The sequence below is a fragment of the Carex rostrata genome, chromosome 1 (assembly GCF_964058835.1).
Source record: "Carex rostrata chromosome 1, lpCarRost1.2, whole genome shotgun sequence".
In the NCBI taxonomy this organism is placed as follows: domain Eukaryota; kingdom Viridiplantae; phylum Streptophyta; class Magnoliopsida; order Poales; family Cyperaceae; genus Carex; species Carex rostrata.
This window is the reverse complement of record NC_135918.1, coordinates 15,264,388-15,291,220: the sequence shown is the minus strand read 5'-3', so window position 1 is coordinate 15,291,220 and position 26,833 is coordinate 15,264,388. Positions and strand designations below refer to the sequence as shown.

The following is a 26,833-nucleotide window of genomic DNA, read 5'->3' as shown; positions in this document are numbered from 1 at the left end:
TAGATTTGGTCTCCACATTTTACTTTTCTCGAGACCGAATTGCTAATTCAATCTCTAAATTTTTTTCACTTTTTCGTAGACGCAACCACAGAAGATTCAAATAACCCCTTTTTACCCCAGTCTAGACCAAAATAGTCATTCGGTCTTGATAATTTGGTGGGGTGCGGACCCAACTCCATTCTTCAATTTGGTTAAGGCCAAATTTCTTTCAAATTTAATAGAGGTAAGAAGGGCTTTGAGATTCGTGCAAGTTGTAATTGATAGATTGAGATTTCTCTGGCAATTAAAAGAACAATACGGTACATTACATTTTCATTCATGGGATCAAATAAATAATACAATTATTTATCAATTAGTAAATAATTTATTGTAAGAGTCCAGCTACTATGTTCTTATTTGTGCATATTTAGTTCATGGTCTATGGTTCTAAATCTAACTTGTAAAATATTTATTGCTTTAACAATCTCTCGGTATAACTCAAGGTGGTGTTGGAGATTGTACATATGAACCAGATGTGTTGTGGTAAAAATTAACAGTGAAGATCAACTCAATTCAGACATATGCAATGGGGCCTAACCTTTGGATGGCAAGGGGTTCCGTTTTTCTTGTTGTTGTTAATATGATCCATCATACTGGTTTGACAAATGGAAAAATAAGAAAATAATTTAATTGCAAGAATTGAAGATAGTTGTAAGGAGAAATAATGAAACGGATCGCTTAGAAATTATTCATGATGGACCAATCTATAGCATGGCATTTGTATACTTGTTTATAATTAATAGTCTAATGGATAAGCAGTTGCAAGTTGATATACAAATATATCGTGTTTGTGTGTTACATCGCGACATATTATAATAGAGCAAAAAAAATGTCATACAAAATGACATACTTTTATAGAAAATTTAAACTAAATGACAATAACATTCCTTAAATGACAAATAACATTTATTTGCACAATCTTATAAGAGGTAACTAAAATTAGAATTATATTTTATAATATTACCTAAATGTCGATTTTGTTTGCACAATCTTCATATTAAAAATAAAATATAAGGCTCCTCGTTACCCTCATAAATATTTTCTTATATTCTCTCACAGATTATATAATAAAAAATCTTCTCTTCCATAATTTCATACACAAATAATTCTTGACATAATTCATTTTTTATGCAAAAATTAATAATCTAATAGATATCATGATTAGAGGAATAAAATATTAATATTTTAACATGAAAGTAAAATTAACATTTATGAATTTAGAATAAAAGTGAAATAAATTTTTATTTAAAACTTATAATGAACAACAGTTTAACAATTTACAAACGGTCAATGAATCAAACACAAACCTGATCAATTCATAAAAAGTGAAAGAAAATGTCTTGAGACCTCCACTCCAATATGATTTTCACTTTCTAATTTTTCTGGCTTACCTATTTTGCTCCTCTGATTCACTTTTTTTTTTTTCGTCCTCCGATTAACTTTCCTGTTTAGAAATAAGGAAATAATTTAATTATAAGAATTGAAAATAATTGTAAATAAAAATAAGGAAACGAATCGTTAGGAATTTATTCAAATTTAATGTGATAAACCATGTAGCAGTTCGTGTGGCGAGTATATTTTGGAGGGTTGATATTTAATTTCAAAATTCATCTTTCAATTTCAGCCGTTGACAGATTAGGACAACTATGTGCATAATATAAGAATGGAGATTCATTTATATCTTGAAATTTTAGTTTCATTTTAAATTAATCATATAATTTCTAAACGATCATTTATATCTCGAAATGGCCATTTGGTCTTGATAATTTGGTTAGTTTTACCCCAATTCGGTCTCCATGTATATAGCTTCCTACACAGTTAGCCGCACGAAAAATTGTGAAAAAATGAAAAAAAACCTAGAGACTGAATTGCCAATTCGGTCTTTGTGGTTTTTGAAAAAAAAAAACTAATCATGTTGCTTTGATAAATTTGATTTAATTAATTATGGTTTATAAAAAAAAATTCAGTTTGAATTGCCAATTATGGTCGGGAGGCAAAGAGGCGGAATGATGGAAGGTTAAAGAAAAAATAGGTGTTCAGTACTATTCCATGTGACAATACGTGTGGTGGATACAATTTTAACTAAATTTAGACTTCAACACGTATAAAGGATGCATTTAATCAAAGAAAAGCAGATTATTTGACTGGAGGGTTCAGATTCAATCCAAATTTAGATCAATCAATCCCAACCGTTGCAGTTTCAGGATAGCCAATTTAATTTAAGATGCATAATATAGAGGAGAGATTGGTAGCTATTTCTTTTAATTTGATAAAACTGGAGAAAATCTCACATAACAAAGAAGATATTGCAATAATATTATATGCACGATTAATATTTATCACCACACATACATAGAATACATGAGTATTAATAAAGCATAAAAACTTTCAAATACAAAATATGAAAAAAAATGTTGGACGGAGTTACGGCAAACTAATCTTTAAATATAAAAGGTACTACTAGAAATTACGAATCAGTTGGCTATTCACTTATACTATTCACCACCTCTTGCATTGTTGGACGGAGTGACGGATTATTATTCAAACACTCATATGAAATTTGAATCATTTTGAGAATTTCATTTATGACTTGTCCAGTTGGTGGTTCAATACGTTGGTCAAGGATATCTTGGAGTATGATTTCCTCTTCATTGAAAGACGATAGATTAATCATATCACCAGGGTGCTTTCCCATAAGTAGTTCCAACATGATTACCCCGAAGCTATACACATCACATTTTTCAGTCATCCTCATGGTATAGGCTAGTTCTGTAAAAAGAAAAAAAAAATCAGATTGCAATTATTTCCAGTTTATTTTTTTATACAAATAAGTGATGGAAATTAAAATATGCTAATAGGGTGTTTAAGTATACATAACCTGGTGCTATGTAACCGTAGGTTCCAGCAAGCATGCTCCAATTAGAAGACTCCGGCTTGAGAAATTTAGCAGTGCCAAAATCCGAGATACATGCTATAAACTCAGAATCGAGTAAGATATTTCTACTAGTTACATCCCGATGTACTATTGGAGGATAGCAATCATGATGCAAATGTGAGAGAGCACATGCAACATCTCTCAATATAACTTTTCTTTTTGCCCAATCCAGATTTATTGCTTCCTCACAATTGAGAATATTATGTAAATCCCTCTTCTCATAATACTTGTATACTAGAAATTTATTTTGTGGTGAGGAACAATAACCAAATAATTTAGCAATGTTGCGGTGTCGAATTTGGGTTATAGTGCTAATTTCTCTATGGAATGCTTCAAGATCTAGTGAGGTTTCACCATATGCTAACTGGATTTTCTTTACAGCTACTGTGAGGTTATCTGGTGCTAAAATCGCTCTGTAAACTCTTGAATGACCTCAACTTCCAATGCAATATTTCTCATCAAAATTCTCTGTGGCCCTTATAATCTCCTTGTATGCATCTCTTCCATCAAAATTCCACACAGAAAAGGTTTCTCCTCTACTAGGATTGTCAATTTGCTCTGGTTTTGCTTTTCCCTTTTTGAGTAAACTAGGTAAAGTAGCCCGAGTAAGAAAGATGTTAGTAATGTAGCACAACAAGTTAGAGTTGCAATCAACTTAACCATTCCTAGTCTAGTTGAGTCATTCTTATGTTTAACAAATCCATCACACGAGTGTAAACCTTGAATAGCGCCACAAAGATTTTTGTTGTGTATAAACCATTGTTCTGGGGCTTTATCAAAAATCTTTATATCAGGCATTGGACCCTCCAATTGATTGTATGACAAATCCATTGTTAACAAACTTACCATGTTGCCCAATGAAGGTGGAATTTGACCGGTTAGATTGTTGTGAGATAGATTAAAATTTTGCAACATGATTAAGTTCGTTAGTGTCATTGGTATTTCCCCTGTTAAAAAGTTTGAGCTTAGATCTAGAAGGTCTAGTAAGTGCACTAAGTTTCCGAAATGAGAAGGAATTTTTCCTATCAAATTATTACTCCTGAGGTTTAATAATTGAAGATTAATACAATTGCCTAGTTCTTGTGGCACACTAGTCAGTTTATTTGACGATATATCCAGATTTATCAAAGAATGTAACACTCCGAACTCTTTTGGTACATCTCCTGCGAAATTGTTGTGGCTTAAATTGAGTTCAATTAATCTTTTTAATCTACCAAGTTGTGCAGGTATTACCCCTGATAGATAATTTGATGAGATATCAACAATGATGATATTGCTTAGATTTCCTATTGTGTTAGGAATTTCTCCACTGAAAAAGTTTTTTGATATATATAACCCTGTCACATTTGTAAGTCCACCAATTTCAGGAGGGATTGATCCAGAGAGATTATTATCATGAAGATACATGTAGAGAAGTTGGGTTAAGTTTTCTAAATTAGTTGGCATTTCTCCAATTAGAAAGTTTTCTGATAGATCTAAGATTTGCAAATTTCTAAGCTTACCAATTCCAGGAGGGACTAGTCCAAAGAGGTTATTATGACCAAGAGCTAGCAAGTCAAGATTGGTTAAGTTTCCTACATTAGTAGGTATTTCACCATTCACAAAGTTTTCTGATAGTTCTAATTCAATCAAATGTCTGAGTTTACAAATTTCAGGAGGGATTGGTCCGGAGAGGTTGTTACCCCCAAGATACATAACTTCAAGACTAGTTAAGTTCTCCAAATTAGTAGGTATTTCTCCACCCAAAGAGTTTCTTTGTAGTGCTAACTCTATCAAATGTGTAAGTTTGCCAATTTCAAGAGGGATCGGTCCAGAGAGCTTATTATCATGAAGAGATAGAATGTCAAGATTGGTTAAATTTTCTAAAGTAGCAGGTATTTCCCCTATTAGAAAGTTTTGTGGTAGGATTAAACTTGTCAAATGTGTAAGTTTACCAACTTCAACAGGGATTGGTCCAGAGAGCATATTACTCCCAAGTGACAGATTCACAAGATTGGTTAAGTTTTATAAATTAGTAGGTATTTCTCCGCTCAGAAAGTTTTTTGATAATCTTAAGTGTCTCAAATATGTCAGCTCACCAATTTCAGGAGGGATCAGTCCTGAGAGATTGTTAACCGAAAGATACAAATATTTTATGTTTGTCAAGTTTCCAATGCTTGATGGGATCAAACCACTGAGAACATTAAAAGTGAGATTAAGATATGTGAGTTTTGAGAAGAGACATATTGATGGAGGAATTACTCCACTGAGTTCATTATCACTGAGATCAAAAGTTCTAATGGAGGGAAGAGCAGAGAAATTCAGAGCATCTAATTTCCCAACTAGACCCTTATTCGAAAGAGAGATTTTAGTAATGACTTGCCTTCTTTCATTAATGTCACGGCAAGTGATTCCGGTCCAGCTGCATGGGTGGGCACTCAGATTCCAAGATGAAAGCGGCTGTTGAGTCTGGAGAGTTGATTTCCAATGAAGAAGAGCTTGTGCTTGAGATGTGAGGGAAGATTGAACCAGAGGGAGTAGATGGAAGGTAAGGAACAAGAGAATGCTCCTCATTGCTAAAATGGTAAATGCTCAATCTATTGCTTTTGATACCTTTCAAGGCATCAGAGCTGGCCCTCTTATAAACTTAGTGGTGAGACAGAGGATAAAGTCGTAGCTAGCAATTAAAATGAATAGAAATTGGAAGTATAGTCCAGTGGACTTGTCGATCTGTTATGTGGTTCGAACAGAGAAGCAGAAGTGCTAGGCATCCAGTTAGAAACCCAAATTACTAAACTTTGTTACAATTAATTGAATGTACTATATTTTACGAATAGGAACTTGGATATATAAAAATAAAAGAGAATACACTTGTGTTACGTACCAGTCGTCTATAAATTAACCATGCTCCATGTACATTCAGTCACCAATTAAGTACAGTCACGGCCAGATGGCTAAGGCTGCATTCGGAGGGAATAAAGAAGCCTTCATTTCATAGAAGACTTCATTCGGGGTTTCATTGAATGTGGCCTGAGAGCAACACGTTCGGTGCTGTCCATCAGATATTTTGTTATCAAATGTTAACCAACACATATAAATAAAAATTAAGATAAAACAGGTAGTGTTAAGTTGACCTATTACTAGTCAGGTCAGACCGGACAAAAAAAGATATGAAAAAAAAATTATTATATGTATAGTCCGATATATCCACCGGATTTAGTGTTATCGAACTCATATATAAACAAACTTAGATAAACAAGTAGGATTATTGTACTACAGTATTTTCTTAAAATAAATTCAGAAATAATTATTTTGAATTAGACATTTTTTTTCAAATTAGAAGTTAAATTAATTGCATAAATAATTATTTATTTAAATTAAGGACTAATTATTTTCAAATGACAATTTGATTTGCAAATTATTTGTGAATAATATTCTGAAATATTTGCAAATTGTTTAAAAAAATGGCCGGAGTATAAAAAGATATTTGCCAATTATATTTGATTGGAAATTATAATTTCCGTTCTAATTGTAGAAAATCTCTAATTCAAAAGTAATTATTATAACTTTTTACTGTAATTTTGTACCGACTGAGCTATTGTACAATAGCGTCTGGAAAAATATAAAATATCACAAGAAGTACTGTGCCGCTATATGAATGTAGAAGTTGTTTCATAACATCCTAGGAATGTTCGGAGATTTTTCAATAATGATATCAATTTTTTTAAATGCTACACAAGAAAAATCGGCACACATAAGGACAAAAAATGTGACTATACACAGTCCAAAAAGCTAATAACACACTGTTACTTACACGACCGTATCAGCGAGTATCGTGTATTAATAGGTGGGTACATTGTACACAGTTTCTGAACCATGTCTTTATAGTACTAACATATATAGTTAATACAAATTAACCGTGTCAGGTTTCAAAAAAAAAACGCGCTTAAAATGGTGATTTCTACAGAATCAATGTAATTGTGTACATTATAAAGGGATAGTGTATGATTTAGAATAGTGTATGATTTCTTTTTTTTTATATGATATATAATTGGCTAGCATCCATATTTGCTAGCCTTAATTCAGGTAATATTTACAACATACAACATACAACAAACAACATTTGAACACACAAAAAACAACATTCATGTAAACAACATACCCGTCCTCTATGAATTAACCATGCTCCATGTACATTCAATCATCATTAACGTAACATTCAGGGCCAGGAGGATAAGATATGGTTTTGGTGGGAAATAATTAAGAAGCCTTTCACTTCATGGAAGACTTCGTTCGGGGTGTTTATTTGACTACGGAGAGCAACAGGGCAGACTATTCAAAATGTTAGAAAATTCATTTTGGTTGCCATCACAAATAATATACGGTTAAGTGAATTATTCAAAATTATCAAATACGATAATAAGTACAAAATTGTTCTTATCCATGCCGAAAAGTTAGTATTTATATCCTACACTAGTACAATTAAACCATACACGATCCAAAAAGCTAATGTCACACAGTTACACAATCGTGTTAGCGAGCGTCATATATGAATAGATGGGTACATTGTACACAGTTTCCGAACCATGTCTATATAGTACTAACATACACGGATAATAGAAATGAACTGTGTCAGGTCTCAAAAAAAAGGGCGTTAAAAATAATGATTTCTACAGGGCCAAAGTAACCGTGTGCAATAACAACGGTTATATACACAGTTTCTATAAGGCATCCATGCATTATTTTGGAAATTATACAAGATTTGTTAACTAGCTAGAACCGTGAAGGATTTTTTTATATATATGATTTATAATTGACACGCATCCAGATTTGCTAGCCATTAAACATACAATTAAGATTACACATCCATAATTTAATAAATATCCAACATCACATCATACAAAAAAAATCAGTCATATATTCATTAATAATTCAACAAACATGAATATTCAACATTCAATAAATATTCAATATTCAACAAACAGATACAATTCACATCCATAATATACATTATACAAACAATTCACATCATCAACATTTCATCTAGAGGACCTCTGAGAGGTAATAATTAAAATGAAAAGTCAAAACTTCAACAAATGAAGCTAAGAAGAAAATAAAACCAATAAAGAAAACAGAACCTGACATTCTAGCCTTGTAAACGGTTCCCGTTTCAGGTTCTCCTTTAGACTCCACTGATCAAGAATTGCCATTGGTTTCATCATTCCCTATCATAATTTGCAAAATAAATTCAGATCATGCAACAGACAAACATATATAACCCGCAAGTACATTATGAAGTTCACACAAACATGTTATTTTTCTCCTTCAACTTTGCATATCAGCCTTCAACAACTTTACATTAACCCATGTATACACATCATTATGGAGCAAACAAATTAAAGCCAGTTTATGCAAGTAAAGCCAATTTATTCTCTATTAGTTTCATATATATTTTTTTTGAAGCCTAACTCAAGATAAATCAGAACTTAAAAGTTTGCACACAAATTAAAATATTATCCTCTTAATCGGGGTGGTGAGAATAGACTCTGATTCTCTGCCTCCTACCTTGCATCCTTTGTTATGTTTCTCCAAAGGGAGACGAAGACCGAACGTAGAAAGACACATACACAAGGAGGAGGAAATCATTTGTTTTATGTCTTTCACGATTAGTCTTGACCTCCTACTTTGAGTTGTTCTTACTCACGAAAAATCTAGCTAACGAGTTTAAAATGCAAAATGGAACTATGTTGGAAAATTAGTGGTTCTCATAGCGGTGCCAAAACCCTAAAGAGACATTGGCTATATATATGAAACCCTAAAGTGAGAAGTGGAGAGGGAGCTTGAGAGACCAACCGTGGAGTTAAAGAGGGAGAAGATACCAAGGAGCTAAGAGTTATTTACTTAAATGTGGAACGGCGGAGTTGTTCATAATTAAAGACCGCGCAAAATTCGAAGTGGCGCCAAAAAAATAAAAAGGCCTAAGTAGTAATCATACACGGTTCAAACCAGTGTTCTAAATAGCGCGCTATAGTGATGCAATAGCAGCGCTATAGCGTTTTCAGACCTTAAACACTACGTTATGGGATAAAAGTGCGTTATTTCAGCTACGACCGCTATAGCGGTAATAGCAGTCCGCTATCTACGCTACACGCTACACGCTATAGTGCACGATATACTACATAGGCTTTTATATAAAGGCCCAAATTAAAAATTTATTTTAAAGATCAATTTTTTCAAGATCCAGATTGATTTTGTTCTTAATAAAAACTGATAAATAGTTTATTCCATGATGCCTATCTTTTTTTTTAATAAAAAAATATAATTTATGCCATAATGCTTAGGATATTTGAATGAAAAAAGATAAATAATTTATGATATTATTAGTGATATTTTGAATAGTAATTTGGACTTTATACTGGTTCAATATGAATATTCTAATTCCTTAATAAATTTTGTGTTACATATTGCTCTATAAGACTTTAAATAAAATTGATAATTAGTAGAAATATAAAATATAATTTTTTTAAACTAAAAACGCTATGTAGGATAGTTTTGGCTATAGCTACACTATTCGTAATAGTTCCTAACCTTTCCGCAATGATGCAATAATCGCTATTTAAAACCTTGGTTTAAACAAAATAACCGTGTACAGAGAAGTTGAACAAACATCAGTCCTAACAAAACTGTGTATACTTTACAAAAATAGGCACAATAAAATTAAAACCCTAATTCACAGGGGGTTTATACATGTTCATTTCTACAAAACCATGTACGCTAATTATTATTTAATTTTTTTTTATATTCCTGTTTGCTAGCCAGTAATGAATCATAAAATAAACTTCATACAAAAGGATCTTGCTACTTTGAATTTGATCAAGATTGTGAAGGTTATTCACAACTTTTCCCAATCGTGGAACCTCTCCATGGACATAATTTGTCTCACATCCATGCAAATGTTCAGTTATGTATGTGGGCCTGATTTTAGGAGTATGCGGGGGGTGGCAGGGGGGCGGCAGCCCCCTGCGAGCGGTGTAGAATTTTAATTCTGAGAAGTCAAATTGCATGAAAATCCTTTAACCGACGGCCCAGATGAGTCTAATTACCGATCAAGATGAACGGTCCAGATTAGCGTTCTTCTATTGCACCCTTTCATTGGGTTTATCTTTTATTTATACATTAAATCTCTCTGTAATTTGGTTGTAACTGACTTTTGAGAAATAGTGAATTTTGTTTGGCGAGCGGCCGTGGGTTTTCTTCCCCTAGAGGGTTTCCCACGTAAAATCTGTGTGTTCTGTTTTGTGATTTTTCTCAATTTTCTTTCTTTCTGTGTTGTGTGATTGCTCTCGGGTACTCAATTTCTCAACATGTTCCACTGCTAAGAAAAAGTGCGATTAAACCGTCATACTATGATGATTGAATACACAGTTGCTAGTTATTGAATAATATTGATTGCTCCTCTTATTTGTCTGATTGCGGTAGTCGAGTCTTATAGCTCGCCATATTTCCTCTAAGTGCCATCGTGTTAAACCTGGACAAGCAAACAAGATTGCACACGAGGGGTATTGAAGATGAGCGACAAAGAGTTGAAGTCTCGATCTACCTCAATTAGAGGGTTAAGTGTGAAGAGGCGGTCGAGACATACAATATATTAATTACTACAGAAGTTTTGGTTGAGAGACACAAATGAACCATACATGACTTCTACCAAAAACTATGTTTGGAAACTGAGAAATATTTTACACGATTTTCTCAAGTTAACCGTGTATGAAGTAGTACAAACGTACATGGCTGGATATTATGAAACCGTGTACAAAATAATTGTGACTTACGAACATGGTTCAAAACTTTTAGACCGTTTTTGTATGTTGGAGCTTTTTTCGGCTAATGCCTCCTCAGACACTGTTAATGTGGAAATTTTTGGCATCCGTGTAACATATGTTGTGTATGATCATGTTTTCTGTAATAGTGTTAGCTCCAGATAATTAAATTTCACTGCTGAAATGAGAAAAAAAAAATTCATATCCTATAGGTAATTTTCAAGACCATGTCCATTTTATAATTTTCTTGCAAGTATAATTTCAGTAATTAATAAATCTTTAGTAACTACAAGTCTTTTTTGGCAACGTCCTGAGGTCACTGAATTATAGGGTCTTCAATGACATTGGATGATCTCTGATAATCTTAACTGTTAATTCATTCATGATGACTCCTCAATTTTAAATCACCCAGTTACGCAAGAATTAATAAATAAATAATGACATGACTTAAAAATGCCCGGAAATATTAATACCAATTTGCTCTGAATCACACTTACAATATAATACAGAGTGCTATTTATAGGAAAGAAGGCAATATAGCCGTTGACAATTATTTAGGTATTAAACATAATAAGGAAAATATTAAAGCAAATATTATGTAGCAGTTAGGTAGCTTATGTTGTAAATGGAGCAATTAATCTTCAGCCAAATAAAGAGATTTGTATCTTTGGATATAATCTGAAAATTTCCACGTAGCTTTTGATGTGTCAAGATGTTCATCTCCCGGTTGTTGTTTTGCTTAGCTATTTTAAACACACCCCTTCAAGTCGGAATCGCATAGATCAATAAAACTTAACTTGCGTAATATAGCTTGAACATTTGATGTATCTAATGCCTTTCTAAAGATATCCGCTAATTGTATCCTTGGTGTTTATGTAATTGATCCTTTGTGAAGATATCGTATAGATTAATAGAACCGAACTTCGTTTTTCAAAATTCCAACAGAAATGCTTAATTGAAATATTGTGCCCAGATTTTAAAAGTTCCTATTTTATGAATAGGGACCTGGATATAAAATAAATAGTGTACTGGTATTACCTAGGTGTCATATATCTAGGAATTAACCATGCTCCAGGTACATTCGATCATCATTAATTAACGTAACATTCAGGGCCAGGACGATAAGGTTGTGTTTGGTGGGAAATAAGAAGGCTTCCATTTTCATCGAAGACTTCATTGGGTGTGTCATTGGACTGTGGAGAGCAACACGGCTGACTATTCAAAATGTTAGAAAATTCATCTTGGTTGCCAGTTACGACTAATATACGGTTAAATAAATGATTCATAATTATTAAATACGATTTTGTACAAGAATAATAAGTACAAAACTGTTCTTATCCATACCGAAAAGTTAGTATTTTTTTGCTTAGCAGATAATTAAATTTCATTGCTGCTTGCTTTATTAGTATATATATTCATCATAGTTGATGAACTAAGAAAAACAATTATTGGTATTATTGCACTAGCTAATTAATCCTTAACAACTACGGGTCTTTCTTTACAACATCGTGAGATCACTGAATTGTAGGCTTTATTCAATGTTGGCTGATCTCTCATAATCTTAAGCGTTAATTCATGATCTGATGATTCGGTGACTCAATTTTTAAATCTCCCAGTTATAAATAAATAATTTTTCATCAGACATGACCTAAAAAAGTCCATAAATATTAATACCAATTTGGTATTACACTAATTCCTCAAAATTGATGAATTCATTTTAAAAAATTCCAGCTGCATGTTGTTCTAACTTTTAAGCAAAGACAACAAAAAAATTAATGACTGAACCCTCAATTTTACACTAAAGCAAAAAAGAAGCCAACTAAGAAATAATGACTAGATAAGCCAACAAAAAAATAGTACGAATCATTTCCTGCAACTTAATTGATTGGTGCCTTGAAAGTTGAAACCACAACAGTACAAAAGTATGTTGAAATAGACTTAGGAAGATAGAAAGATGGAAGTCTGATTCCAAACAAATTGATGGGCAGAGCATGCATTTAGGAACTTAATTGGCAATAGATGGAAGGAAATCACAAACTTGTTCTCTTGTGATTTGATGAAGACAGATAACATCCCCACAATTAGTGTATGACAGGATTAATAAATATGAAAAGAAAAAGAGTGAGGCTATGGTAGTTCGCAATGCACGGATCATTCTGTGCATTGGATTCATATCTCCATTTTGAAAGTCCAAATAGTCGGTCAGAACCGCTCAATATTATTATCATATGAATGAGATCAAATATTATTATCATTTTGAAAGTTCAAATAGTCGTTCTGTACTTGGCAATGCATGAGATCAAATTTTATATTTTTTGGAATTTTTTGGTAACTTTTTTGCTATTTTTCGGATGGTCCAGAATTTTTAGATCAAGTGATTTTCTAATTGTCTCAAAAAGTAATAAAAAATTCAAAAATATATAAAATTTTATCTCCAAGTATATTTTCATATGATAATAATGTTGAGCAGCTTGGATCAACTATTTGAACTTTCAAAATGAAGATATGAATACAATGCACATTACGATCCACGCATTGCAAAGTACCATGGCCTCACTCAAAGAAAAATAATAAATCTATTATTGCATATGCTTAAGAAATAAGTTAATTAGCAGTATTAGAGTACTAACATAACTAGAAGAGCTAATTAATTAATACAATATAATTAAGCTCCAATCTGATAAACAACAGTATTATAAGAGATTCAATTCTAAATTTGAAGACTTACGTAGAAAAAAGTTACATATAGATAATCAAATATCTTTATACAACTGCTCCCCCAAAAGTCAAAAGCCCAAGCTAATATAACAGCTACATTAATTTAGGTCACATCCTTTAAATTCGATTAGACGATCCTAATAAATTGCTGGAAAGCGAGAGAAATAAACTGCTGGATACTTTGAGCAACGATGGGACGGTTAAGATAAATGGGCTTTATTGGGCCGGATCGTACAGGCCGAAAAATATAGTACTTTCCGATGTAACATCTGTAATTAATTGGTGCACATATCATGAAAAGAACTGCCATTGACATCTCAATCAAAGTATATATATTGGATGTCCTTAAGACCGAGCCATGCGCGCAGCAAATGTTCTCACCTGATTGATCACATGCATCAAAGTTAAAATTACACTTAAAGGAAATAATTTATTATATTTTCAATGAAATTGCTAATATTATTTCCTTAAATGGACATCATAGGTTAGGAATGATATTTTATTGTTTTCATTCATGGGATCAAATAAATAATACAATTATTTATCAATTAGTAAATAATTTATTGTAAGAGTCTAGCTACTTTGTTCTTATTTGTGCATATTTAGCTCATGGTCTATGGTTCTAAATCTAACTTGTAAAATATTTATTGCTTTAACAATCTCTCGGTATAACTCAAGGTGTTGGTGGAGATTGTACATATGAACCAGATGTGTTGTGGTAAAAATTAACAGTGAAGATCAACTCAATTCAGACATATGCAATGGGGCCTAACCTTTGGATGGCAGGGGGTTCCGTTTTTCTTGTTGTTGTTAATATGATCCATCATGCTGGTTTGACAAATGGAGAAATAAGAAAATAATTTAATTGCAAGAATTGAAGATAGTTGTAAGGAGAAATAATGAAACGGATCACTTAGAAATTATTCATGATGGACCAATCTGTTGCATGGCAATTGTATACTAGTGTATAATTAATAGTCTAATGGATAAGCACTTGCAAGTTGATACACAAATATATCGTGTTTGTGCGTTACATCACGACATATTATAATAGAGCAAAAAAAATATCATACAAAATGACATACTTTTATAGAAAATTTAGACTAAATGACAATAACATTCCTTAAATGACAAATAACATTTATTTACACAATCTTATAAGAAGTAAAATTAGGATTATATTTTATAATATTACCTAAATGTCGATTTTGTTTGCACAATCTTCATATTAAAAATAAAAAATAAGGCTCCTCATTACCCAATGAAGGTGGTTAAAATTTAGATTTCTACATATAAAATAGATGTATTTAATCAAAAGAATACAAATTATGTGATTGGAGGGTTGATATTTAATTTGAAAATTCATCTTTCAATCTCAGCCGTGGACGGATCAGGACAACTACGTGCATAATATAAGAATGGAGATTCATTTATATCTCGGAATTTTAGTTTCATTTTAAATTAATCATATAATTTCTAAACGATCATTTATATCTCGAAATGGCCATTCGGTCTTTGATAATTTGGTTATTTTTACCCCAATTCGGTCTACATGTATATAGCTTCCTACACAGTTAGCCGCACAAAAAATTGTGAAAAAATGAAAAAAACCTGGAGACTGAATTGCCAATTCGGTCTTTGTGGTTTTTGAAAAAAAAACTAATCATGCAGCTTTGCTAAATTTGATTTAATTAATTATGATTTATAAAAAAAAAATTCAGTTTGAATTGCCAATTATGGTCGGGAGGCAAAGAGGCGGAATGATGGAAGGTTAAAGAAAAAATAGGTGTTCAGTACTATTCCGTGTGACAATATGTGTGGCGGCTACAATTTTAACTAAATTTATATTTCTACATGTATAAAGGATGCATTTAATAAAAAAAAGGCAATTTATTTGACTGGAGGGTTCAGATTCAATCCGAATTTAGATCAATTAATCCCAACCGTTGCAGTTTCAGGACAGCCAATTTAATTTAAGATGCATAATATACATGAGAGATTGGTAGCTATTTCTTTTAATTTGATTAAATTGGAGAAAATCTCACATAACAAAGAAGATATTGCAATAATATTATATGCACGATTAATATTTATCACCACACATACATAGAATACATGAGTATTAATAAAGCATAAAAACTTTCAAATACAATATATGAAAAAAAGCATCGTGCATTGTTGGACGGAGTTACGGCAAACTAATCTTTCAATATAAAAGGTACTACTAGAAATTACGAATCAGTTGGCTATTCACTTATACTATTCACCACCTCTTGCATTGTTGGACGGAGTGATGGATTATTATTCAAACACTCATATGCAATTTGAATCATTTTGAGAATTTCATTTATGACTTGTCCAGTTGGTGGTTCAATACGTTGGTCAAGGATATCTTGGAGTATGATTTCCTCTTCATTGAAAGACGATAGATTAATCATATCACCAGGGTGCTTTCCCATAAGCAGTTCCAACATGATTACCCCGAAACTATACACATCACATTTTTCAGTCATCCTCATGGTATAGGCTAGTTCTGTAAAAAGAAAAAAAAAATCAGATTGCAATTATTTCTAGTTTATTTTTTTATACATATAAGTGATGGAAATTAAAATATGCTAATAGGGTGTTTAAGTATACATCACCTGGTGCTATGTAACCGCAGGTTCCAGCAAGCATGCTCCAATTAGAAGACTCCGGCTTGAGAAATTTAGCAGTGCCAAAATCCGAGATACATGCTGTAAACTCATAATCGAGTAAGATATTTCTACTAGTTACATCCCGATGTACTATTGGAGGATAGCAATCATGATGCAAATGTGAGAGAGCACATGCAACATCTCTCAATATAACTTTTCTTTTTGCCCAATCCAGATCTATTGCTTCCTCACAATTGAGAATATTATGTAAATCCCTCTTCTCATAATACTTGTATACAAGAAATATATTTTGTGGTGAGGAACAATAACCAAATAATTTAGCAATGTTGCAGTGTCGAATTTGGGTTATAGTGTTAATTTCTCTATGGAATGCTTCAAGATCTAGTGAGGTTTCACCATATGCTAACTGGATTTTCTTTACAGCTACTGTGAGGTTATCTGGTGCTAAAATCGCTTTGTAAACTCTTGAATGGCCTCCACTTCCAATGCAATATTTCTCATCAAAATTCTCTGTGGCCCTTATAATCTCCTCGTATGCATCTCTTCCATCAAAATTCAACACAGAAAAGGTTTCTCCTCTACTAGGATTGCCAATTTGATCTGGTTTTGCTTTTCCCTTTTTTGAGTAAACTAGGTAAAGTGGCCCGAGTAAGAAAGATGTTAGTAATGCAGTACAACAAGTTAGAGTTGCAATCAACTTAACCATTCCTAGTCTAGTTGAGTCATTCTTATGTTTAACAAATCCATCACACGACTGTAAACCTTGAATAGTGCCACAAAGATTTTTGTTGTGTATAAACCATTGTTCTGGGGCTTTATCAAAAATCTTTATGTCAGGCACTGGACCCTCCAATTGATTGTATGACAAATCCATGGTTAGCAAACTTAACAAGTCGCCCAATGAAGGTGGAATTTTACCGGTTAGATTGTTGTGAGATAGATTAAAATTTTGCAACATGATTAAGTTTGTTAGTGTTATTGGTATTTCCCCTGTTAAAAAGTTTGAGCTTAGATCTAGAAGGTCCAGTAAGTGCACTAAGTTTCCGAAATGGGAATGAATTTTTCCTATCAAATTGTTACTGCTGAGGTTTAATAATTGAAGATTAATACAATTGCCTAGTTCTTGTGGCACACTAGTCAGTTTATTTGACTATATATCCAGATTTATCAAATCATGTAACACTCCGAACTCTTTTGGTACATCTCCTACGAAATTGTTGTGGCTTAAATTGAGTTCAATCAATCTTTTTAATCTACCAAGTTGTGCCGGTATTACCCCTGATAGATAATTTGAAGAGATATCAACAATGATCATATTGCTTAGATTTCCTATTATGCTAGGAATTTCTCCACTGAAAAAGTTTTTTGATATATATAACCCTGTCATATTTGTAAGTCCACCAATTTCAGGAGGGATTGATCCAGAGAGATTATTGTCATGAAGATGCATGTAGAGAAGTTGGGTTAAGTTTTCTAAATTAGTTGGCATTTCTCCAATTAGAAAGTTTTCTGCTAGATCTAAGATTTGCAAATTTCTAAGCTTACCAATTCCAGGAGGGATTGGTCCGGAGAGGTTATTATGACCAAGAGCCAACAAGTCAAGATTGGTTAAGTTTCCTACATTAGTAGGTATTTCACCATTTAGAAAGTTTTCTGATAGTTCTAATTCAATCAAATGTCTGAGTTTACAAATTTCAGGAGGGATCGGTCCGGAGAGCTTGTTACCCCCAAGATATATATACTCAAGACTAGTTAAGTTTTCCAAATTAGTAGGTATTTTTCCACTTAGAGAGTTTCTTTGTAGTGCTAACACTATCAAATGTGTAAGTTTGCCAATTTCGAGAGGGATCAGTCCACAGAGCTTATTATCATGAAGAGATAGAATGTCAAGATTGGTTAAATTTTCTAAAGTAGCAGGTATTTCCCCTATTAGAAAGTTTTGTGGTAGGATTAAACTTGTCAAATGTGTAAGTTTACCAACTTCAACAGGGATTGGTCCAGAGAGCATATTTCTAAATTAGTAGGTATTTCTCCGCTCAGAAAGTTTTTTGATAATCTTAAGTGTCTCAAATATGTCAGCTCACCAATTTCAGGAGGGATCAGTCCTGAGAGATTGTTAACCGAAAGATACAAATATTTTATGTTTGTTAAGTTTCCAATGCTTGATGGGATCAAACCACTGAGAACATTAAAAGTGAGATTAAGATATGTGAGTTTTGAGAAGAGACATATTGATGGAGGAATTACTCCACTGAGTTCATTATCACTGAGATCAAAAGTTCTAATGGATGGAAGAGCAGAGAAATTCAGTGCATCTAATTTCCCAACTAGACCCTTATTCGAAAGAGAGATTTTAGTAATGACTTGCCTTCTTTCATTAATGTCACGGCAAGTGATTCCGGTCCAGTTGCATGGGTGGGCACTCAGATTCCAAGATGAAAGCGGCTGTTGAGTCTGGAGAGTTGATTTCCAATGAAGAAGAGCTTGTGCTTGAGATGTGAGAGAAGATTGAACCAGAGGGAGTAGATGGAAGGTAAGGAACAAGAGAATGCTCCTCATTGCTAAAATGGTAAATGCTCAATTTATTGCTTTTGATACCTTTCAAGGCATCAGAGCTGGCCCTCTTATAAACTTAGTGGTGAGACAGAGGATAAAGTCGTAGCTAGCAATTAAAATGAATAGAAATTGGAAGTATAGTCCAGTGGACTTGTCGATCTGTTATGTGGTTCGAACAGAGAAGCAGAAGTGCTAGGCATCCAGTTAGAAACCCAAATTACTAAACTTTGTTACAATTAATTGAATGTACTATATTTTACGAATAGGAACTTGGATATATAAAAATAAAAGAGAATAGACTTGTGTTACGTACCAGTCGTCTATAAATTAACCATGCTCCATGTACATTCAGTCACCAATTAAGTACAGTCACGGCCAGATGGCTAAGGCTGCATTCGGAGGGAATAAAGAAGCCTTCATTTCATAGAAGACTTCATTCGGGGTTTCATTGAATGTGGCCTGAGAGCAACACGTTCGGTGCTGTCCATCAGATATTTTGTTATCAAATGTTAACCAACACATATAAATAAAAATTAAGATAAAACAGGTAGTGTTAAGTTGACCTATTACTAGTCAGGTCAGACCGGACAAAAAAAGATATGAAATTTTTTTTATTATATGTATAGTCCGATATATCCACCGGATTTAGTGTTATCGAACTCATATATAAACAAACTTAGATAAACAAGTAGGATTATTGAACTACAGTATTTTCTTAAAATAAATTCAGAAATAATTATTTTGAATTAGACATTTTTTTCAAATTAGAAGTTAAATTAATTGCATAAATAATTATTTATTTAAATTAAGGACTAATTATTTTCAAATGACAATTTGATTTGCAAATTATTTGTGAATAATATTCTGAAATATTTGCAAATTGTTTAAAAAAATGGCCGGAGTATAAAAAGATATTTGCCAATTATATTTGATTGGAAATTATAATTTCCGTTCTAATTGTAGAAAATCTCTAATTCAAAAGTAATTATTATAACTTTTTACTGTAATTTTGTACCGACCGAGCTATTGTACAATAGCGTCTGGAAAAATAGAAAATATCACAAGAAGTACTGTGTATATGAATGTAGAAGTTGTTTCATAACATCCTAGGAATGTTCGGAGATTTTTCAATAATGATATCAATTTTTTTAAATGCTACACAAGAAAAATCGGCAAACATAAGGACGAAAAATGTGACTATACACAGTCCAAAAAGCTAATAACACACTGTTACTTACACGACCGTATCAGCGAGTATCGTGTATTAATAGGTGGGTACATTGTACACAGTTTCTGAACCATGTCTTTATAGTACTAACATATATAGTTAATACAAATTAACCGTGTCAGGTTTCCAAAAAAAAACGCGCTTAAAATGGTGATTTCTACACAATCAATGTAATTGTGTACATTATAAAGGGATAGTGTATGATTTAGAATAGTGTATGATTTCTTTTTTTATATGATTTATAATTGGCTAGCATCCATATTTGCTAGCCTTAATTCAGGTAATATTTACAACATACAACAAACAACATTTTTTTTTTTTAGGGTAGAACAAACAACATTTGAACACACAAAAAACAACATACCCGTCCTCTATGAATTAACCATGCTCCATGTACATTCAATCATCATTAACGTAACATTCAGGGCCAGGAGGATAAGATATGGTTTTGGTGGGAAATAATTAAGAAGCCTTTCACTTCATGGAAGACTTCATTCGGGGTGTTTATTTGACTACGGAGAGCAACAGGGCAGACTATTCAAAATGTTAGAAAATTAATTTTGGTTGCCATCACAAATAATATACGGTTAAATGAATTATTCAAAATTATCAAATACGATTTTGTAATTATAAATTACAATAAGAATAATAAGTACAAAATTGTTCTTATCCATGCCGAAAAGTTAGTATTTATATCCTACACTAGTACAAAAAATGGAACCATACACGATCCAAAAAGCTAATGTCACACAGTTACACAATCGTGTTAGCGAGCGTCATATATAAATAGATGGGTACATTGTACACAGTTTCCGAACCATGTCTATATAGTACTAACATACACGGATAATAGAAATGAACTGTCACAACTAGAATGAGACACTTTTCGCGAGGATTAAAAAAGTAACTTTTTTGCGACGGACTACTCTCATTGTTCAGCTTTCCATTTTTGTGACGGACGACCGTCATAAATGCGCTTTTTCCCTCGCAAAAAGTGTCTACTTTATTGTAGTGTGTGTCGGGTCTTAAAAAAAAAGGGTGCTAAAAATAATGATATCTACAGGGCCAAAGTAACTGTGTGCAATAACAACGGTTATATATATACAGTTTCTACAAGGCGTGCATGTATTATTTTGGAAATAATACAAGATTTGTTAACTAGCTAGAACCGTGAAGGATTTTTTTTATATATATGATTTATAATTGGCACACATCCATATTTGCTAGCCATTAAACATGCAATTAAAATTACACATCCATAATTTAATAAATATCCAACATCACATCATACAAAAAAAAATCAGTCATATATTCATTAAAAATTCAACAAACATGAATATTCAACATTCAATAAATATTCAATATTCAACAAACAGATACAATTCACATCCATAATATACATTATACATACAATTCACATCTTCAACATTTCATCTAGAGGACCTCTGAGAGGTAATAATTAAAATGAAAAGTCAAAACTTCAACAAATGAAGCTAAGAAGAAAATAAAACCAATAAAGAAAACAGAACCTGACATTCTAGCCTTGTAAACGGTTCCCGTTTCAGGTTCTCCTTTAGACTCCACTGATCAAGAATTGTCATTGGTTTCATCATTCCCTATCATAATTTGCAAAATAAATTCAGATCATGAAACAGACAAACATATATAACCCGCAAGTACATTATGAAGTTCACACAAACATGTTATTTTTCTCCTTCAACTTCGCATATCAGCCTTCAACAACTTTACATTACCCCATGTATACACATCATTATGGAGCAAACAAATTAAAGCCTGTTTATGCATGTAAAGCCAATTTATTCTCTATTAGTTTCATATATATTTTTTTGAAGCCTAACTCAAGATAAATCAGAACTTAAAAGTTTACACACAAATTAAAATATTATCCTCTTAATCGGGGTGGTGAGAATAGACTCTGATTCTCTGCCTCCTACCTTGCATCCTTTGTTATGTTTCTCCACAGGGAAGCGAAGACCAAACGTATAAAGACACATACAGAAGGAGGAGGAAATCATTTGTTTTATGTCTTTCACGATTAGTCTTGACCTCCTACTTTGAGTTGTTCTTACTCACGAAAAATCTAGCTAACGAGTTTAAAATGCAAAATGGAACTATGTTGGAAAATTAGTGGTTCTCATAGTGGTGCCAAAACCCTAAAGAGACATTGGCTATATATATGAAATCCTAAAGTGAGAAGTGGAGAGGGAGCTTGAGAGACCAACCGAGGAGTTAAAGAGGGAGAAGATTCCAAGGAGCTAAGAGTTATTTACTTAAATGTGGAACGGTGGAGTTGTTCAGAATTAAAGACCGGGCAAAATTCGAAGTGGCGCCAAAAAAGTAAAAAAACCTAACTAGTAATCATACACAGTTCAAACCAGTGTTCTAAATATCGCGCTATAATGATGCAATAGCCGCGCTATAGCGTTTTCAGACCTTAAACGCTACGCTATGGGATAAAAGTGTGCTATTTCAGCTACGACCGCTATAGCAGTAATAGCAGTCCGCTATCTACGCTACACGCTACATAGTTTATTCCATGATGCCTATCTTTTTTTTAATAAAAAAAAATATAATTTATGCCATAATGCTTAGGTTATTTGAATTAAAAAAGATAAATAATTTATGATATTATTAGTGATATTTTGAATAGTAATTTGGACTTTATACTGGTTCAATATGAATATTCTAATTCCTTAATAAATTTTGTGTTACATATTGCTCTATAAGACTTTAGATAATATTGATAATTAGTAGAAATATAAAATATAATTTTTTTAAACTAAAAACGCTATGTAGGATAGCTTTCGCTATAGCTACACTATTCGCAATAGCTTTTTTCCTAACCTTTCCGCAATGATGCAATAATCGCTATTTAAAACCTTGGTTTAAACAAAATAACCGTGTACAGTGAACTTGAACAAACATCAGTCCTAACAAAACTGTGTATACTTTACAAAAATAGGCACAATAAAATTAAAACCCTGATTCACAGGGGTTTATACATGGTCATTTCTACAAAACCATGTACGCTAATTATTATTTAATTTTTTTTATATTCCTGTTTGCTAGCCAGTAATGAATCATAAAATAAACTTCATACAAAAGGATATTGCTACTTTGAATTTGATCAAGATTGTGAAGGCTATTCACAACTTTTCCCAATCGTGGAACCTCTCTATGGACATAATTCGTGTCACATCCATGCAAATGTTCCACTGCTAAGAAAAAGTGCGATTAAACCTTCATACTATGATGATTGAATACACAGTTGTTAGTTATTGAATAATATTCATTGCTCCTCTTATCTGTCTGATTGCGCTAGTCGAGTCCTTTTAGCTCGCCATATTTCCTCTAAGTGCCATTGTGTTAAACCTTGACAAGAAAACAAGATTGCACACGAGGGGTATTGAAGATGAGGGACAAAGAGTTGAAGTCTCGATCTACCTCAATTAGAGGGTGTAAGTGTGAAGAGGCGGTCGAGACATACAATATATTAATTACTACAGAAGTTTTGGTTGAGAGACACAAATGAACCGTACATGACTTCTACCAAAAACTATGTTTGGAAACTGAGAAATATTTTACATGATTTTCTCAAGTTAACCGTGTATGAAGTAGTACAAACGTACATGGCTGGATATTATTAAACCGTGTACAAATAATTGTGACTTACGAACATGGTTCAAAACTTTCAGACCGTTTTTGTATGTTGGAGCTTTTTTCGGCTAATGCCTCCTCAGACACTGTTAATGTGGAAATTTTTGGCATCCGTGTAATATATGTTGTGTATGATCATGTTTTCTGTACTAGTGTTAGCTCCAGATAATTAAATTTCACTGCTGAAATGAGAAAAAAAAAAATTCATATCCTATAGGTAATTTTCAAGACCATGTCCATTTTATAATTTTCTTGCAAGTATAATTTCAGTAATTAATTAATCTTTAGTAACTACGAGTCTTTTTTGGCAACGTCCTGAGGTCACTGAATTATAGGGTCTTCAATGACATTGGATTATCTCTGATAATCTTAACTGTTAATTCATGCATGATGACTCCTCAATTTTAAATCACCCAGTTACGCAAGAATTAATAAATAAATAATGACATGAGTTAAAAATGCCCGGAAATATTAATGCCAATTTGCTCTGAATCACACTTACAGTATAATACAGAGTGCTATTTATAGGAAAGAAGGCAATATAGCCGTTGACAATTATTTAGGTATTAAACATAATAAGGGAAATATTAAAGGAAATATTATGTAGCAGTTAAGTAGCTTATGTTGTAAATGGAGCAATTAATCTTCAGCCAAATAAAGAGATTTGTATCTTTGGATATAATCTGAAAATTTCCACGTAGCTTTTGATGTGTCAAGATGTTCATCTCCCGGTTGTTGTTTTGCTTAGCTATTTTGAACACACCCCTTCAAGTCGGAATCGCATAGATCAATAAAACTTAACTTGCGTAATATAGCTTGAACATTTGATGTATCTAATGCCTTTCTAAAGATATCCGCTAATTGTATCCTTGGTGTTTATGTAATTGATCCTTTGTGAAGATATCGTATAGATTAATAGAACCGAACTTCGTTTTTCAAAATTCCAACAGAAATGCTTAATTGAAATATTGTGCCCAGATTTTAGAAGTTCCTATTTTATGAATAGGGACCTGGATATAAAATAAATAGTGTACTGGTATTACCTACGTGTCTTCTAGGAATTAACCATGCTCCAGGTACATTCAATCATCATTAACGTAACATTCAGGGCCTGGAGGATAAGGTGGTGTTTGGTGGGAAATAAGAAGGCTTCCATTTTCATCGAAGACTTCATTGGGGGTGTCATTGAACTGTGGAGAGCAACACGGCTGACTATTCAAAATGTTAGAAAATTCATCTTGGTTGCCAGTTACAACTAATATACGGTTAAATAAATGATTTATAATTATCAAATACGATTTTGTACAAGAATAATAAGTTCAAAATTGTTCTTATCCATACCGAAAAGTTAGTATTTTTTGCTTAGCAGATAATTAAATTCCATCGCTGCTTGCTTTATTAGTATATATATTCATCATAGTTGATGAACTAAGAAAAACAATTATTGGTATTATTGCACTAGCTAATTAATCCTTAGCAACTACGGGTCTTTTTTTACAACATCGTGAGGTCACTGAATTGTAGGCTTTCTTCAATGGCATTGGATGATCTCTAATAATCTTAACCGTTAATTCATGATCTGATGATTCGGTGACTCAATTTTTTAAATCTCCCAGTTAAGCCAGAATAAATAAATAATTTTTCATCAGACATGATCTAATAAAGTTCAAAAATATTAATACCAATTTGGTATTACACTAATTCCTCAAAATTGATGAATTCATTTTCGAAAATTCCAGCTGCTGTTTTAAGCAAAGACAACAAAAAAATTAATAATGACTGAACCCTCAATTTTACACTAAAGCAAAAAAGAAGGCAACTAAGAAATAATGACTAGATAAGCCAACAAAAAAATAGTATGAATCATTTCCTGCAACTTAATTGATTGGTGCCTTGAAAGTTGAAACCACAACAGTACAAAAGTATGTTGAAATAGACTTAGGAAGATAGAAAGATGGAAGTCTGATTCCAAACGAATTGATGGGCAGAGCATGCATTTAGGAACTTAATTGGCAATAGATGGAAGGAAATCACAAACTTGTTCTCTTGTGATTTGATGAAGACAGATAACATCCCCACAATTAGTGTATGACAGAATTAATAAATATGAAAAGAAAAAGAGTGAGGCTATGGTACTTCGCAATGCATGAGATTCATATCTCCATTTTGAAAGTCCAAATAGTCGGTCGGAACCGCTCAATATTATTATCATATGAATGAGATCAAATATTATTATCATTTTAAAAGTTCAAATAGTCGTTCTGTACTTGGCAATGCATGAGATCAAATTTTATATTTTTTGGAATTTTTTGGAATTTTTTTGCTATTTTTTGGATGGTCCTGAATTTTTAGATCAATTGATTTTCTAATTGTCTCAAAAAGTAATAAAAAATTCAAAAATATATAAAATTTTATCTCCAAGTATATTTTCATATGATAATAATGTTGAGCAGCTCGGATCAACTATTTGAACTTTCAAAATGAAGATATGAATACAACGCACATAACGATCCACGCATTGCAAAGTACCATGGCCTCACTCAAAGAAAAATAATAAATCTATTACTGCATATGCTTAAGAAATAAGTTAATTAGCAGTATTAGAGTACTAACATAACTAGAAGAGCTAATTAATTAATACAATAGAATTAAGCTCCAATCTGATAAACAACAGTATTATAAGAGATTCAATTCTAAATTTGAAGACTTACGTAGAAAAAAGTTACATATAGATAATCAAATATCTTTATACAACTGCTCCCTCAAAAGTCAAAAGCCCAACCAAATATAACAGCTACATTTAGGTCACAGCCTTTAAATTCGATTAGACGATCCTAATAAATTGCGGGAAAGCGAGAGAAATAAACTGCTGGATACTTTGAGCAACGATGGGACGGTTAAGATAAATGGGCTTTATTGGGCCGGATCGTACAGGCCGAAAAATATAGTACTTTCCGATATAACATCTGTAATTAATTGGTGCACATATCATGCAAAGAACTGCCATTGACATCTCAATCAAAGTATATATATTGGATGTCCTTAAGACCGAGCCATGCGCGCAGCAAATGTTCTCACCTGATTGATCACTTGCATCAAAGTTAAAATTACACTTAAGGAAATAATTTATTATATTTTCAATGAAATTGCTAATATTATTTGCTTAAATGGACATCATAGCTTAGGAATGATATTTTATTGTTTTCATTCATGGGATCAAATAAAT

At 32.5% G+C, this 26,833-nt stretch overlaps 1 protein-coding gene, 1 long non-coding RNA gene and 1 pseudogene across 3 annotated transcripts in view; 1 reads left to right on the top strand and 2 right to left on the bottom strand.

Moving 5' to 3' along the window:
- LOC144560615 (uncharacterized) overlaps positions 1 to 26,833 on the top strand; it is a 73,214-nt gene that overhangs the window by 27,958 nt on the left and 18,423 nt on the right. Inside the window, exon 2 of the long non-coding RNA XR_013513430.1 lies at positions 3,838 to 4,648. This is a non-coding gene — a long non-coding RNA (uncharacterized LOC144560615). The remainder of the gene's footprint in view (positions 1 to 3,837; positions 4,649 to 26,833) is intronic.
- On the bottom strand, positions 2,344 to 4,939 carry LOC144560595 (uncharacterized). Its single transcript, XM_078309838.1, has 2 exons — positions 2,918 to 4,939; positions 2,344 to 2,808 (listed from the first exon to the last, which is right to left on the bottom strand). The coding sequence occupies exon 1, from the start codon at positions 4,937 to 4,939 to the stop codon at positions 3,452 to 3,454; it is 1,488 nt and encodes a 495-aa protein (XP_078165964.1). The 3' UTR covers positions 2,344 to 2,808; positions 2,918 to 3,451.
- LOC144560604 (uncharacterized) lies at positions 15,555 to 18,812 on the bottom strand (annotated as a pseudogene). Its single transcript, XR_013513425.1, has 2 exons — positions 16,131 to 18,812; positions 15,555 to 16,021 (listed from the first exon to the last, which is right to left on the bottom strand). The product of XR_013513425.1 is annotated as an uncharacterized LOC144560604 (transcript).